Consider the following 15,884-nt stretch of genomic DNA (forward strand, 5'->3'; position numbering starts at 1 on the left):
TGGGGCGGGTGCCTTCTCATCAATTTATAGCTATGTGGTCCTATCAGGTTGTGGGGGCGGAGTCACAACCCAAAGTGTATGCTGCCATGAAGATGCGACAGGAAAGGAAAATTACGGAAAGGTGAGTATACAATTTTCCGTTTTTGGTTACTTTATTGCCATCACAAGGAGGCTAAAAAGCCCCCCATGTAATAGAAGGAAAAAGTGACAGGTACTCTTTATGAAAACTTTGATTATCTATTAGATGTCCTCCAATTCTACACTAGCTATGAAATGACAGCTGTGACTGCGGAAGTAATTTAATATACATTGCTTCTGTGGTTATTGCTTGCAGGAGGTCTCCGGGAATACTGTATATGTTCAGTGAGTTCCATTATACATACTGCTACCTACACTCCCAGGCACACTGGTGGCATAGGGGAGCCTGGGAAAAACTGCGGGAGCCACCTGATCACTTTTATTGGAAATCTGTTTACCAGCTTTTAAAGCCAGTATCAAGGACAGAGATGCAGAAGCAGCTGTGAGCTTGATTTAACCACTTGTCTACCATGGTGTTCATAAATGCACCTTGGTAGACACGTGGTTAATGTGTGGCACTTCATTGGATAAAGTCCCACATGGAGAATTCTGAGTGGGATGATCTCTCCATTATTTCCCAGAAGGGTCCCACCACCAATGGCTAAAAAATGTAGTTTGTACAAAATAAAGGGACTTCCAAGCAGTGTTCAGCTGTTAGGAAAGGGTTAAAATGCTGTGTATATTGTCTGTCCTAGAGATCAGCTTCACCGTGTATATCTGATCTATATATACAATATATACATTGTTCTAATCTCCATCATGTGTGCTCAGTATACGGCTATATACACTCATCTTCTTTCTATCACAGATATATCTCAGAATTCTCCAGCAATCTCCAGCACAGAGTACAGAGTTCCAGCTGTCACTCAGAAGTTCCTGGCCCCGCCTCGTATTATTCATGATGTGTCCCCCAGGCCCCTCCCCCTGGCTCCATATATGGAGAGCACATGGAGGGGTCCAGAAGTGACTCAGGCAGTATAAAAGGAGCCGGGCTGGGAGAGGTTGCAGTAGAGCGAGCAGCAGAGAGCAGACGCTGACACACAGGCAGACGGCCTCCAGCTGAACTGTGACAAGAAGCTCCAGGAAAAGCAGCAGCAGAGCGACATGTTCCCTCTCAGCCTCCTCCAGTCCTCGCACAGTCCTGTGTATGTCTACCACCAGCCCGAGCTCCCCCACTGGACCGCCACACACCTCATCCTCCGCCAGCTGGAAGACGACATGCTGAGCGTGAGCAGCGACATGGAGAGGAGAATGCAGCGCCTCCACCAGACTTACCATCTCCTGGCCAATGACCCGGACATGAGGAGGGGGAGGGGGGCTCAGAGCGGACACCCCACCGCCCCCCAAGACAAATCCCCCACCGAGGGCAAGGACGGGAAGGAGAACTTTGAGCTCTCCCTGGACGTGAGTCCGTTTTCTCCAGAAGAACTGACAGTGAGGACGGAAGGAAGGAGACTGATCGTGGCGGGAAAATCCGACAAGAAAAGGGAGACGGAGAATGGCGGCTTCTTCCAGGAATACAGAGAGTGGCGCAGAGAAGCCGAGCTCCCGGAAGACGTGAATCCCAAGGACGTGCTGTGCTCCATGTCCAAGGACGGGCGGCTCCACTTCTGGGCACCTCGCCTGGCACTGCCCGCTGCCCAACAGAGATCCATCACCAATGAGCAGAGCCCAGGAGAAGGTCAGGAGTCCAACCCGGAGAACCAGAACCACCGGGGACAGCAGGAGCAAGACCTCCCCCAGAATTCATCCTGATGACATGATGGGACTGAGATTTGGTACAATATTAATAGATTTTCTGTCACTATTTCTATCAGGATGAGAAGATGTCAGGAAGATCACTTCTACTTTCCCATGTTAGAATTTATGTTATTGTTCCAGTTTCCTGATTTTTATATTGCTTGAATCACTGTTTCTATATACTGTATATATAGTTTTCTAAATAAATAATGTCATTTTATAACTATCTTCTGTTTTGTTTGCATGGACCAGGAAATGTTTTCTGAAATAAGAAATCTCTTAATATTTGGTTTATAGAATGAATAGGAATGTTTTATATAAACTGAAGCTGAGTCCTTATCATCCAATCAGATTTTTGGATTCCTTTGTAATGTTAACACAAAAATATCCAATACTGTATGATGCAGTCTGATAATAGCACAGGGGTGCTTACAATGATCAGCTTTTATTCATTTATGTAAAACCTTTATCCCAAACATAAAAAAGAAGCTGTAACTGTTCAAATAGTGTTATCTGGAGTTCTGCTTTAATTAGTTAGTTGCTTATGTAAAGTCCATTAAATCTACTCATCTATAAATTACTACCCAGCCTTCTATTCCAGACTGAACAGGGTTAACATCAATGAAGCTAAGATCCGCCCTCCAGCCATGTGCTCTCGGTGTATCTCTAGTGAAGGGGAGGAGCCTGTATATACATCATGAATAATACAGGAGGAGGGAGGAACAAGCAGGTTGGCAAAGTTGGATTTGGCGGAGGAACGTCCCAGTGGGCGTGACCAAGGGCCAGCTAGAGTCTTCCTGGATTTTTCTGTTTTGCTTTTAATAGTCATGTTATGGAAGAGTCCCGCAGTCAATAAACAGACAAAAATGAATAGGGAGATCTCTCCGAATGATGAGCAATTATTGTTAAATGTGTGTATTAAGGATGAGCCTGAAATACGGCTCCCACTGTGGAACTACAAGTCTCAGCATGCCCTACAAACTTGTCTTTGTAGTGCCCTGGATTTAACCCCTTCATCTCCCCTTATCCTATGCATTAACCCCTTCATCTCCATCCTCACACTGTATGGGACCTGAACATTAACCCCTTCACCTCCTTCTGTGTATGTACTTGTACATTCATGATACGCTGTATCCAGTGCACCCCTCATTAAGCTCTGTATTTTAACCCTCTCATAGTCATTACCAGGATGTATTTAGATTTCAATTATAGCAAAAAATTTAGATCACTTTGTGGTGCCTACTTTCCAAAAAGCCATCATTTGGGGTGTCTGTACTGTCCTGCCAATTTTATATAAGGGTAACCAAAAATAAACCTTTTTTTTTCAAAAATGTATACAGTAAAAAATTTTTTAAAAGTTTATTACGTATCACCAAAAGAAATCTCTATGTTTCTAAAAATATATATAAAATATTCCTTTTGGTACAGTCCTGCATCACCTAGTAATTGTGAGTCAAACTATCACAACACTGAAAACCGAAAAGTGGCCTGGCAATAAAGAGGTGTATACAGGCTGCTACACACATGATTAAAGTGGAACTCTAGATAAAACCTTTTTATTATTTTGAGGAAGGTTTGGAAATTTTCAGGTATTTTCAGCTGTCTGTGTCCCCTCACTTTCTATCCTGGAGACAGATGTCCCTAGGGAGGAAAGAGAGGAGAAACTTGACTAATATAATCAAATGAGGCAACAAAAACCTTACATATTTTCCCCATTACACAACATAAAAGATATGGCTGGAGTTCCTCTTTAATATTTACCATTTGTATTCATAGTCAGTACTATCCTCCTCTAGTCAGGACCATTTCCCTAACACCTCTACATAGAATACAAACATCTCATATCCCATCATATGGCTTCATTCAAATCAAAACAGACAATGTCATTAGAATCTAAATATTTATTTAAAAAAATAATATGTTACACAACAAAAGCTGAGATTGTATTAAATAAATAAGAGATCAAAATAAGTGTAAATCATGAAGTTACATCTCAGGGTGGGAATAGATAGTAATAGAATAGAAAGAGATCGAAGAATGTGATCTGTGATGAAGCCAAATCTCAGTCCCATCATGTCATCAGGATGAATTCTGGGGGAGGTCTTGCTCCTGCTGTCCCCGGTGGTTCTGGTTCTCTGGGTTGGACTCCTGACCTTCTCCTGGGCTCTGCTCCATGGTGATGGTGATGGTTCTCTGTTGGGCAGCGGGCAGTGCCAGGCGAGGTGCCCAGAAGTGGAGCCGCCCGTCCTTGGACATGGAGCACAGCACGTCCTCGGGATTCACATCTTCCGGGAGCTCGGCTTCTCTGCGCCACTCTCTGTATTCCTGGAAGAAGCCGCCATTCTCCGTCTCCCTTTTCTTGTCGGATTTTCCCGCCACGATCAGTCTCCTTCCTTCCGTCCTCACTGTCAGTTCTTCTGGAGAAAACGGACTCACGTCCAGGGAGAGCTCAAAGTTCTCCTTCCCGTCTTTGCCCTCGGTGGGGGATTTGTCTTGGGGGGCGGTGGGGTGTCCGCTCTGAGCCCCCCTCCCCCTCCTCATGTCCGGGTCATTGGCCAGGAGATGGTAAGCCTGGTGGAGGCGCTGCATTCTCCTCTCCATGTCGCTGCTCACGCTCAGCATGTCGTCTTCCAGCTGGCGGAGGATGAGGTGTGTGGTGGTCCAGTGGGGGAGCTCGGGCTGGCGGTAGACATACACAGGACTGTGCGAGGACTGGAGGAGGCTGAGAGGGAACATGTCGCTCTGCTGCTGCTTTTCCTGGAGCTTCTTGTCACAGTTCAGCTGGAGGCCGTCTGCCTGTGTGTCAGCGTCTGCTCTCTGCTGCTCGCTCTACTGCAACCTCTCCCAGCCCGACTCCTTTTATACTGCCTGAGACACTTCTGGACCCCTCCATGTTCTCTCCATATATGGAGCCAGGGGGAGGGGCCTGGGGGACACATCATGAATAATACGAGGCGGAGCCAGGAACTTCTGAGTGACGGCTGGAACTCTGTACTCTGTGCTGGAGATTGCTGGAGAATTCTGAGATAGGAGGAGGAGGGGGAGGGGCCAACCTAAACCTGGAGGATTACAACACTAGTGGGCGGGAGCAAGGTGACAGCTGGAGATTGCCAGAAAATTCTTTATACTACCTAGATCTTCTCTCTATTCATCCGTACTTTATGGTTTTCTTATATCATCCCAGTCTCCTCTGTAGTTGTATATTTCTGGAAGACACACTCAACCAAACATTATATAACTACCATATCAAAATGTAGTTTTACTTTGCTACCTTTGAATTTGTGTTTAATTAAAAGTGTCTGAATCAAAAAAAAACAAAAAACAGTAACATATTGCAGTTTACCTAATAATGCGGACAGGGGAATTGGATCCTTTTTTTTTTCATTCAACCTGCTGGTTGAACAAAAAAATGATTAATGTGTGGCCAGCTTTATAGCGTACATACTGGTAGTTGGAGCGCTTCTGTGTTCTTTTGGTTGTGGACAGTGAGAGTGAACAATAGTGCCTGACAGCCACAGACCAGCATAGGATCAGCCTAAAGTTATTTTCACAATTATACTTTAACCACTTGTCTATTCAGGCAATTTTTCAAATTTTCTGCACAGATTAAAATCTGCATTTTTTGGCTAGAATTTACCCTCAAGAAGTATATATTTTCTGAAAGCAGAGACCCTGGAGAATAAAATGGTGACAGTTACAATTTTTATATTACATGAAATTTGTGCAGTTATTTATCAAACTTTTATCTTGAGAAAATAATATGCTAAAATAAATAAATATTATACCAACTTTTTGGCAAGATATAAAAGATGGGGTTCTGTCAAGTAAATGGATACCAAACGTGTCAAGTCTTGCGTATGCTTGTTGAATCACAAAAAACGATTGTACTGAAAATTCTCTATAGGTGACGCTGACTTGCAGTAAAATGCAGGGAAAATGAATACACATTTCCATCCATTTTATGTGCATGTTAATGTGTGTTGATGTACATTGATGTGTGTTTTGACGTGCATTGATGCATGTTTTAACGTGCATTAAAATGCTATGCGTTTTAGACGTTAATTTTTGGAGTGTTTTTTTGGTAACAGGTTATCCAGCACAACTCAGTCATTGTGATTGCTCTAGCTACAGACCCTGCTTACACTTATCTTTGTAATCCTTTTGTTGGGGGTCGTACAGGATTTGCAACAAATTCATCAACGGTATTAAATGCTGACATGGCTGGTATAGGAGCTTGTAAGGGTCAAAATAAATCACAAAGCGAACTTATTTTACTTTACTTGCATTGCATTGACCATTTTACATGTGTTGACCTGTGTTGCGTTGTGCTAAAATGCTAAAATATAAGTTGCATTTTAACACAATGCAATGCAGGTCAATGCCATGTTGTAGTGCGAACAGGACACATATAAACAATTGTTTCAAATCAGGGACAGTCCCTCAAAATCAGGGACAGTTGGGAGCTATGTTACAGCTGTGCTAAAATGCAGATGAATGCACTAGTGTGAATTAGCCCTTACAAATTACATAAGTTTAGAGTGAACTATGACTCCAGAATTTTTGCTCTCACTCTGATTCCCAACAATAACTCTCATTTAATGAAATTGACATTTACAAACACATGCTCACCCTACGTTGTGTTTTTTATATGGGGTGTGTGCAGAGGTGACAAGGGTGCTCTCATTTTTTAATAGTTTTTATTTATTTTATATCATTTTTTCATTATATATTTTTTTGTTACTTTATTGCCATCACAAGGAGGCTAAAAAGCCCACCATATAATAGAAGGAAAAAGTGACAGGTACTCTTTATGAAAACTTTGAGTATCTATTATATGTCCTCCAATGCTACACTAGCTATGAAATGACAGCTGTGACTGCGGAAGTAATTTAATATACATTGCTTCTGTGATTATTGCTTGCAGGAGGTCTCCGGGAATACTGTATATGTTCAGTGAGCTCCATTATACATACTGCTACCTACACTCCCAGGCACACTGGTGGCATAGGGGAGCCTGGGAAAAACTGCGGGAGCCACCTGATCACTTTTATTGGAAATCTGTTTGCCAGCTTTTAAAGTCAGTATCAAGGACAGAGATGCAGAAGCAGCTGTGAGCTTGATTTAACCACTTGTCTACCATGGTGTTCATAAATGCACCTTGGTAGACACGTGGTTAATGTGTGGCACTTCATTGGATAAAGTCCCACATGGAGAATTCTGAGTGGGATGATCTCTCCATTATTTCCCAGGATGGTCTCACCATCAATGGCTAAAAAATGTTGTTTGTACAAAATAAATGGACTTCCCAGCAGTGTTCAGCTGTTAGGAAAGGGTTAAAATGCTGTGTATATTGTCTGTCCTAGAGATCAGCTTCACCGTGTGTATCTGATCTATATATAATATATACATTGTTCTAATCTCCATGATGGGTGCTCAGTATACGGCTATGTACACTCCTCTAGTACATTCTTTTCTTCTTTCTATCACAGATATTTCTCAGAATTCTCCAGCAATCTCCAGCACAGAGTACAGAGTTCCAGCCGTCACTCAGAAGTTCCTGGCCCCGCCTCGTATTATTCATGATGTGTCCCCCAGGCCCCTCCCCCTGGCTCCATATATGGAGAGCACATGGAGGGGTCCAGAAGTGGCTCAGGCAGTATAAAAGGAGTCGGGCTGGGAGAGGTTGCAGTAGAGCGAGCAGCAGAGAGCAGACGCTGACACACAGGCAGACGGCCTCCAGCTGAACTGTGACAAGAAGCTCCAGGAAAAGCAGCAGCAGAGCGACATGTTCCCTCTCAGCCTCCTCCAGTCCTCGCACAGTCCTGTGTATGTCTACCGCCAGCCCGAGCTCCCCCACTGGACCGCCACACACCTCATCCTCCGCCAGCTGGAAGACGACATGCTGAGCGTGAGCAGCGACATGGAGAGGAGAATGCAGCGCCTCCACCAGACTTACTATCTCCTGGCCAATGACCCGGACATGAGGAGGGGGAGGGGGGCTCAGAGCGGACACCCCACCGCCCCCCAAGACAAATCCCCCACCGAGGGCAAAGACGGGAAGGAGAACTTTGATCTCTCCCTGGACGTGAGTCCGTTTTCTCCAGAAGAACTGACAGTGAGGACGGAAGGAAGGAGACTGATCGTGGCGGGAAAATCCGACAAGAAAAGGGAGACGGAGAATGGCGGCTTCTTCCAGGAATACAGAGAGTGGCGCAGAGAAGCCGAGCTCCCGGAAGACGTGAATCCCGAGGACGTGCTGTGCTCCATGTCCAAGGACGGGCGGCTCCACTTCCGGGCACCTCGCCTGGCACTGCCCACTGCCCAACAGAGAACCATCACCATCACCATGGAGCAGAGCCCAGGAGAAGGTCAGGAGTCCAACCCGGAGAACCAGAACCACCGGGGACAGCAGGAGCAAGACCTCCCCCAGAATTCATCCTGATGACATGATGGGACTGAGATTTGGTACAATATTAATAGATTTTCTGTCACTATTTCTATCAGGATGAGAAGATGTCAGGAAGATCACTTCTACTTTCCCATGTTAGAATTTATGTTATTGTTCCAGTTTCCTGATTTTTATATTGCTTGAATCACTGTTTCTATATACTGTATATATAGTTTTCTAAATAAATAATTTCATTTTATAACCATCTTCTGTTTTGTTTGCATGGACCAGGAAATGTTTTCTGAAATAAGAAATCTCTTAATATTTGGTTTATAGAATGAATAGGAATGTTTTATATAAACTGAAGCTGAGCCCTTATCATCCGGTCAGATTTTTGGATTCCTTTGTAATGTTAACACAAAAATATCCAATACTGTATGATGCAGTCTGATAATAGCACAGGGGTGCTTACAATGATCAGCTTTTATTCATTTATGTAAAACCTTTATCCCAAACATAAAAAAGAAGCTGTAACTGTTCAAATAGTGTTATCTGGAGTTCTGCTTTAATTAGTTAGTTGCTTATGTAAAGTCCATTAAATCTACTCATCTATAAATTACTACCCAGCCTTCTATTCCAGACTGAACTGGGTTAACATCAATGAAGCTAAGATCCGCCCTCCAGCCATGTGCTCTCTGTGTATCTCTAGTGAAGGGGAGGAGCCTGTATATACATCATGAATAATACAGGAGGAGGGAGGAACAAGCAGGTTGGCAAAGTTGGATTTGGCGGAGGAACTTCCCAGTGGGCGTGACCAAGGGCCAGCTAGAGTCTTCCTGGATTTTTCTGTTTTGCTTTTAATAGTAATGTTATGGAAGAGTCCCGCATTCAATAAACAGACAAAAATGAATAGGGAGATCTCTCCGAATGATGAGCAATTATTGTTAAATGTGTGTATTAAGGATGAGCCTGAAATACGGCTCCCACTGTGGAACTACAAGTCTCAGCATGCCCTACAAACTTGTCTTTGTAGTGCCCTGGATTTAACCCCTTCATCTCCCCTTATCCTATGCATTAACCCCTTCATCTCCATCCTCACACTGTATGTGACCTGAACATTAACCCCTTCACCTCCTTCTGTGTATGTACTTGTACATTCATGATACGCTGTATCCAGTGCACCCCTCATTAAGCTCTGTATTTTAACCCTCTCATAGTCATTACCAGGATGTATTTAGATTTCAATTATAGCAAAAAATTGAGATCACTTTGTGGTGTCTCCTTTCCAAAAAGCCATCATTTGGGGTGTCTGTACTGTCCTGCCAATTTTATATAAGGGTAACCAAAAATAAACCTTTTTTTTTTCAAAAATGTATACAGTAAAAAATTTTTTAAAAGTTTATTACGTATCACCAAAAGAAATCTCTATGTTTCTAAAAATATATATAAAATATTCCTTTTGGTACAGTCCTGCATCACCTAGTAATTGTGAGTCAAACTATCACAACACTGAAAACCGAAAAGTGGCCTGGCAATAAAGAGGTGTATACAGGCTGCTACACACATGATTAAAGTGGAACTCTAGATAAAACCTTTTTATTATTTTGAGGAAGGTTTGGAAATTTTCAGGTATTTTCAGCTGTCTGTGTCCCCTCACTTTCTATCCTGGAGACAGATGTCCCTAGGGAGGAAAGAGAGGAGAAACTTGACTAATATAATCAAATGAGGCAACAAAAACCTTACATATTTTCCCCATTACACAACATAAAAGATATGGCTGGAGTTCCTCTTTAATATTTACCATTTGTATTCATAGTCAGTACTATCCTCCTCTAGTCAGGACCATTTCCCTAACACCTCTACATAGAATACAAACATCTCATATCCCATCATATGGCTTCATTCAAATCAAAACAGACAATGTCATTAGAATCTAAATATTTATTTAAAAAAATAATATGTTACACAACAAAAGCTGAGATTGTATTAAATAAATAAGAGATCAAAATAAGTGTAAATCATGAAGTTACATCTCAGGGTGGGAATAGATAGTAATAGAATAGAAAGAGATCGAAGAATGTGATCTGTGATGAAGCCAAATCTCAGTCCCATCATGTCATCAGGATGAATTCTGGGGGAGGTCTTGCTCCTGCTGTCCCCGGTGGTTCTGGTTCTCCGGGTTGGACTCCTGACCTTCTCCTGGGCTCTGCTCATTGGTGATGGTGATGGATCTCTGTTGGGCAGCGGGCAGTGCCAGGCGAGGTGCCCGGAAGTGGAGCCGCCCGTCCTTGGACATGGAGCACAGCACATCCTCGGGATTCACGTCTTCCGGGAGCTCGGCTTCTCTGCGCCACTCTCTGTATTCCTGGAAGAAGTCGCCATTCTCCGTCTCCCTTTTCTTGTCGGATTTTCCCGCCACGATCAGTCTCCTTCCTTCCGTCCTCACTGTCAGTTCTTCTGGAGAAAATGGACTCACATCCAGGGAGAGCTCAAAGTTCTCCTTCCCGTCTTTGCCCTTGGTGGGGGATTTGTCTTGGGGGGTGGTGGGGTGTCCGCTCTGAGCCCCCCTCCCCCTCCTCATGTCCGGGTCATTGGCCAGGAGATGGTAAGCCTGGTGGAGGCGCTGCATTCTCCTCTCCATGTCGCTGCTCACGCTCAGCATGTCGTCTTCCAGCTGGCGGAGGATGAGGTGTGTGGCGGTCCAGTGGGGGAGCTCGGGCTGGCGGTAGACATACACAGGACTGTGCGAGGACTGGAGGAGGCTGAGAGGGAACATGTCGCTCTGCTGCTGCTTTTCCTGGAGCTTCTTGTCACAGTTCAGCTGGAGGCCGTCTGCCTGTGTGTCAGCGTCTGCTCTCTGCTGCTCGCTCTACTGCAACCTCTCCCAGCCCGGCTCCTTTTATACTGCCTGAGCCACTTCTGGACCCCTCCATGTGCTCTCCATATATGGAGCCAGGGGGAGGGGCCTGGGGGACACATCATGAATAATACGAGGCGGGGCCAGGAACTTCTGAGTGACGGCTGGAACTCTGTACTCTGTGCTGGAGATTGCTGGAGAATTCTGAGATAGGAGGGGGAGGGGCCAACCTAAACCTGGAGGATTACAACACTAGTGGGCGGGAGCAAGGTGACAGCTGGAGATTGCCAGAGAATTCTTTATACTACCTAGATCTTCTCTCTATTCATCCGTACTTTATGGTTTTCTTATATCATCCCAGTCTCCTCTGTAGTTGTATATTTCTGGAAGACACACTCAACCAAACATTATATAACTACCATATCAAAATGTAGTTTTACTTTGCTACCTTTGAATTTGTGTTTAATTAAAAGTGTCTGAATCAAAAAAAAAACAAAAAACAGTAACATATTGCAGTTTACCTAATAATGCGGACAGGGGAATTAGATCCTTTTTTTTTTCATTCAACCTGCTGGTTGAACAAAAAATCATTAATGTATGGCCAGCTTTATAGCGTACATACTGGTAGTTGGAGCGCTTCTGTGTTCTTTTGGTTGTGGACAGTGAGAGTGAACAATAGTGCCTGACAGCCACAGACCAGCATAGGATCAGCCTAAAGTTATTTTCACAATTATACTTTAACCACTTGTCTACTCAGGCAATTTTTTAAATTTTCTGCACAGATTAAAATCTGCATTTTTTGGCTAGAATTTACCCTCAAGAAGTATATATTTTCTGAAAGCAGAGACCCTGGAGAATAAAATGGTGACAGTTACAATTTTTATATTACATGAAATTTGTGCAGTTATTTATCAAACTTTTATCTTGAGAAAATAATATGCTAAAATAAATAAATATTATACCAACTTTTTGGCAAGATATAAAAGATGGGGTTCTGTCAAGTAAATGGATACCAAACGTGTCAAGTCTTGCGTATGCTTGTTGAATCACAAAAAACGATTGTACTGAAAATTCTCTATAGGTGACGCTGACTTGCAGTAAAATGCAGGGAAAATGAATACACATTTCCATCCATTTTATGTGCATGTTAATGTGTGTTGATGTACATTGATGTGTGTTTTGACGTGCGTTGATGCATGTTTTAACGTGCATTAAAATGCTATGCGTTTTAGACGTTAATTTTTGGAGTGTTTTTTTGGTAACAGGTTGTCCAGCACAACTCGATCATTGTGATTGCTCTAGCTACAGACCCTGCTTACACATATCTTTGTAATCCTTTTGTTGGGGGTCGTACAGGATTTGCAACAAATTCATCAACGGTATTAAATGCTGACATGGCTGGTATAGGAGCTTGTAAGGGTCAAAATAAATCACAAAGCAAACTTATTTTACTTTACTTGCATTGCATTGACCATTTTACATGTGTTGACCTGTGTTGCGTTGTGCTAAAATGCTAAAATATAAGTTGCATTTTAACACAATGCAATGCAGGTCAATGCAGTGTTGTAGTGCGAACAGGACACATATAAACAATTGTTTCAAATCAGGGACAGTCCCTCAAAATCAGGGACAGTTGGGAGCTATGTTACAGCTGTGCTAAAATGCAGATGAATGCACTAGTGTGAATTAGCCCTTATAAATTACATAAGTTTAGAGTGAACTATGACTCCAGAATTTTTGCTCTCACTCTGATTCCCAACAATAACTCTCATTTAATGAAATTGACATTTACAAACACATGCTCACGCTACGTTGTGTTTTTTATATGGGGTGTGTGCAGAGGTGACAAGGGTGCTCTCATTTTTTAATAGTTTTTATTTATTTTATATCGTTTTTTCACTATATATTTTTTTGTTACTTTATTGCCATCACAAGGAGGCTAAAAAGCCCCCCATATAATAGAAGGAAAAAGTGACAGGTACTCTTTATGAAAACTTTGATTACGGTATCTATTAGATGTCCTCCAATGCTACACTAGCTATGAAATGACAGCTGTGACTGCGGAAGTAATTTAATATACATTGCTTCTGTGGTTATTGCTTGCAGGAGGTCTCCGGGAATACTGTATATGTTCAGTGAGTTCCATTATACATACAGCTACCTACACTCCCAGGCACACTGGTGGCATAGGGGAGCCTGGGAAAAACTGCGGGAGCCACCTGATCACTTTTATTGGAAATCTGTTTACCAGCTTTTAAAGTCAGTATCAAGGACAGAGATGCAGAAGCAGCTGTGAGCTTGATTTAACCACTTGTCTACCATGGTGTTCATAAATGCACCTTGGTAGACACGTGGTTAATGTGTGGCACTTCATTGGATAAAGTCCCACATGGAGAATTCTGGTGGGATGATCTCTCCATTATTTCCCAGAAGGGTCCCACCATCAATGGCTAAAAAATGTAGTTTGTACAAAATAAAGGGACTTCCAAGCAGTGTTCAGCTGTTAGGAAAGGGTTAAAATGCTGTGTATATTGTCTGTCCTAGAGATCAGCTTCACCGTGTGTATCTGATCTATATATAATATATACATTGTTCTAATCTCCATGATGGGTGCTCAGTATACGGCTATGTACACTCCTCTAGTACATTCTTTTCTTCTTTCTATCACAGATATATCTCAGAATTCTCCAGCAATCTCCAGCACAGAGTACAGAGTTCCAGCCGTCACTCAGAAGTTCCTGGCCCCGCCTCGTATTATTCATGATGTGTCCCCCAGGCCCCTCCCCCTGGCTCCATATATGGAGAGCACATGGAGGGGTGCAGAAGTGGCTCAGGCAGTATAAAAGGAGTCGGGCTGGGAGAGGTTGCAGTAGAGCGAGCAGCAGAGAGCAGACGCTGACACACAGGCAGACGGCCTCCAGCTGAACTGTGACAAGAAGCTCCAGGAAAAGCAGCAGCAGAGCGACATGTTCCCTCTCAGCCTCCTCCAGTCCTCGCACAGTCCTGTGTATGTCTACCGCCAGCCCGAGCTTCCCCACTGGACCGCCACACACCTCATCCTCCGCCAGCTGGAAGACGACATGCTGAGCGTGAGCAGTGACATGGAGAGGAGAATGCAGCGCCTCCACCAGGCTTACCATCTCCTGGCCAATGACCCGGACATGAGGAGGGGGAGGGGGGCTCAGAGCGGACACCCCACCGCCCCCCAAGACAAATCCCCCACCGAGGGCAAAGACGGGAAGGAGAACTTTGAGCTCTCCCTGGACGTGAGTCCGTTTTCTCCAGAAGAACTGACAGTGAGGACGGAAGGAAGGAGACTGATCGTGGCGGGAAAATCCGACAAGAAAAGGGAGACGGAGAATGGCGGCTTCTTCCAGGAATACAGAGAGTGGCGCAGAGAAGCCGAGCTCCCGGAAGACGTGAATCCCGAGGACGTGCTGTGCTCCATGTCCAAGGACGGGCGGCTCCACTTCTGGGCACCTCGCCTGGCACTGCCCGCTGCCCAACAGAGATCCATCACCATCACCATGGAGCAGAGCCCAGGAGAAGGTCAGGAGTCCAACCCAGAGAACCAGAACCACCGGGGACAGCAGGAGCAAGACCTCCCCCAGAATTCATCCTGATGACATGATGGGACTGAGATTTGGTACAATATTAATAGATTTTCTGTCACTATTTCTATCAGGATGAGAAGATGTCAGGAAGATCACTTCTACTTTCCCATGTTAGAATTTATCTTATTGTTCCAGTTTCCTGATTTTTATATTGCTTGAATCACTGTTTCTATATACTGTATATATAGTTTTCTAAATAAATAATTTCATTTTATAACCATCTTCTGTTTTGTTTGCATGGACCAGGAAATGTTTTCTGAAATAAGAAATCTCTTAATATTTGGTTTATAGAATGAACAGAAATGTTTTATATAAACCGAAGCCGAGTCCTTATCATCCAATCAGATTTTTGGATTCCTTTGTAATGTTAACACAAAAATATCCAATACTGTATGATGCAGTCTGATAATAGCACAGGGGTGCTTACAATGATCAGCTTTTATTCATTTATGTAAAACCTTTATCCCAAACATAAAAAAGAAGCTGTAACTGTTCAAATAGTGTTATCTGGAGTTCTGCTTTAATTAGTTAGTTGCTTATGTAAAGTCCATTAAATCTACTCATCTATAAATTACTACCCAGCCTTCTATTCCAGACTGAACAGGGTTAACATCAATGAAGCTAAGATCCGCCCTCCAGCCATGTGCTCTCGGTGTATCTCTAGTGAAGGGGAGGAGCCTGTATATACATCATGAATAATGCAGGAGGAGGGAGGAACAAGCAGGTTGGCAAAGTTGGATTTGGCGGAGGAACTTCCCAGTGGGCGTGACCAAGGGCCAGCTAGAGTCTTCCTGGATTTTTCTGTTTTGCTTTTAATAGTAATGTTATGGAAGAGTCCCGCAGTCAATAAACAGACAAAAATGAATAGTGAGATCTCTCCGAATGATGAGCAATTATTGTTAAATGTGTGTATTAAGGATGAGCCTTAAATACGGCTCCCCACTGTGGAACTACAAGTCTCAGCATGCCCTACAAACTTGTCTTTGTAGTGCCCTGGATTTAACCCCTTCATCTCCCCTTATCCTATGCATTAACCCCTTCATCTCCATCCTCACACTGTATGTGACCTGAACATTAACCCCTTCACCTCCTTCTGTGTATGTACTTGTACATTCATGATACGCTGTATCCAGTGCACCCCTCATTAAGCTCTGTATTTTAACCCCCTCATAGTCATTACCAGGATGTATTTTGATTTCAATTATAG

General features: G+C 43.5%; 5 protein-coding genes across 5 annotated transcripts; 3 read left to right on the top strand and 2 right to left on the bottom strand.

Annotated features, from left to right (window-relative positions):
* Positions 1-1,046: 1,046 nt before the first annotated feature.
* Positions 1,047-1,976, top strand: LOC141110130 (heat shock protein 30C-like). Its single transcript, XM_073601346.1, has one exon. The coding sequence runs from the start codon at positions 1,183-1,185 to the stop codon at positions 1,831-1,833; it is 651 nt and encodes a 216-aa protein (XP_073457447.1). The 5' UTR covers positions 1,047-1,182; the 3' UTR covers positions 1,834-1,976.
* Positions 1,977-3,713: 1,737 nt separating this feature from the next.
* On the bottom strand, positions 3,714-4,677 carry LOC141110131 (heat shock protein 30C-like). Its single transcript, XM_073601347.1, has one exon. It carries the CDS (start codon positions 4,552-4,554, stop codon positions 3,898-3,900), a length of 657 nt encoding a protein of 218 aa, XP_073457448.1. The 5' UTR covers positions 4,555-4,677; the 3' UTR covers positions 3,714-3,897.
* Positions 4,678-7,437: 2,760 nt separating this feature from the next.
* Positions 7,438-8,403, top strand: LOC141110132 (heat shock protein 30C-like). Its single transcript, XM_073601348.1, has one exon. It carries the CDS (start codon positions 7,604-7,606, stop codon positions 8,258-8,260), a length of 657 nt encoding a protein of 218 aa, XP_073457449.1. The 5' UTR covers positions 7,438-7,603; the 3' UTR covers positions 8,261-8,403.
* Positions 8,404-10,224: 1,821 nt separating this feature from the next.
* On the bottom strand, positions 10,225-11,135 carry LOC141110133 (heat shock protein 30C-like). The gene has a single exon (XM_073601350.1). The coding sequence runs from the start codon at positions 10,980-10,982 to the stop codon at positions 10,326-10,328; it is 657 nt and encodes a 218-aa protein (XP_073457451.1). The 5' UTR covers positions 10,983-11,135; the 3' UTR covers positions 10,225-10,325.
* Positions 11,136-13,874: 2,739 nt separating this feature from the next.
* On the top strand, positions 13,875-14,765 carry LOC141110134 (heat shock protein 30C-like). The gene has a single exon (XM_073601351.1). It carries the CDS (start codon positions 14,030-14,032, stop codon positions 14,684-14,686), a length of 657 nt encoding a protein of 218 aa, XP_073457452.1. The 5' UTR covers positions 13,875-14,029; the 3' UTR covers positions 14,687-14,765.
* The last annotated feature ends 1,119 nt before the right edge of the window (positions 14,766-15,884 follow it).

This window comes from Aquarana catesbeiana, linkage group LG10 (assembly GCF_042186555.1).
Source record: "Aquarana catesbeiana isolate 2022-GZ linkage group LG10, ASM4218655v1, whole genome shotgun sequence".
Taxonomy (NCBI): domain Eukaryota; kingdom Metazoa; phylum Chordata; class Amphibia; order Anura; family Ranidae; genus Aquarana; species Aquarana catesbeiana.

Bases quoted from the DNA above. Each gene is read 5' to 3' on its own strand.
- LOC141110131 (XM_073601347.1), bottom strand. From the start codon at position 4,554: ATGTTCCCTCTCAGCCTCCTCCAGTCCTCGCACAGTCCTGTGTATGTC.
- LOC141110134 (XM_073601351.1), top strand. From the start codon at position 14,030: ATGTTCCCTCTCAGCCTCCTCCAGTCCTCGCACAGTCCTGTGTATGTC.
- LOC141110132 (XM_073601348.1), top strand. From the start codon at position 7,604: ATGTTCCCTCTCAGCCTCCTCCAGTCCTCGCACAGTCCTGTGTATGTC.
- LOC141110130 (XM_073601346.1), top strand. From the start codon at position 1,183: ATGTTCCCTCTCAGCCTCCTCCAGTCCTCGCACAGTCCTGTGTATGTC.
- LOC141110133 (XM_073601350.1), bottom strand. From the start codon at position 10,982: ATGTTCCCTCTCAGCCTCCTCCAGTCCTCGCACAGTCCTGTGTATGTC.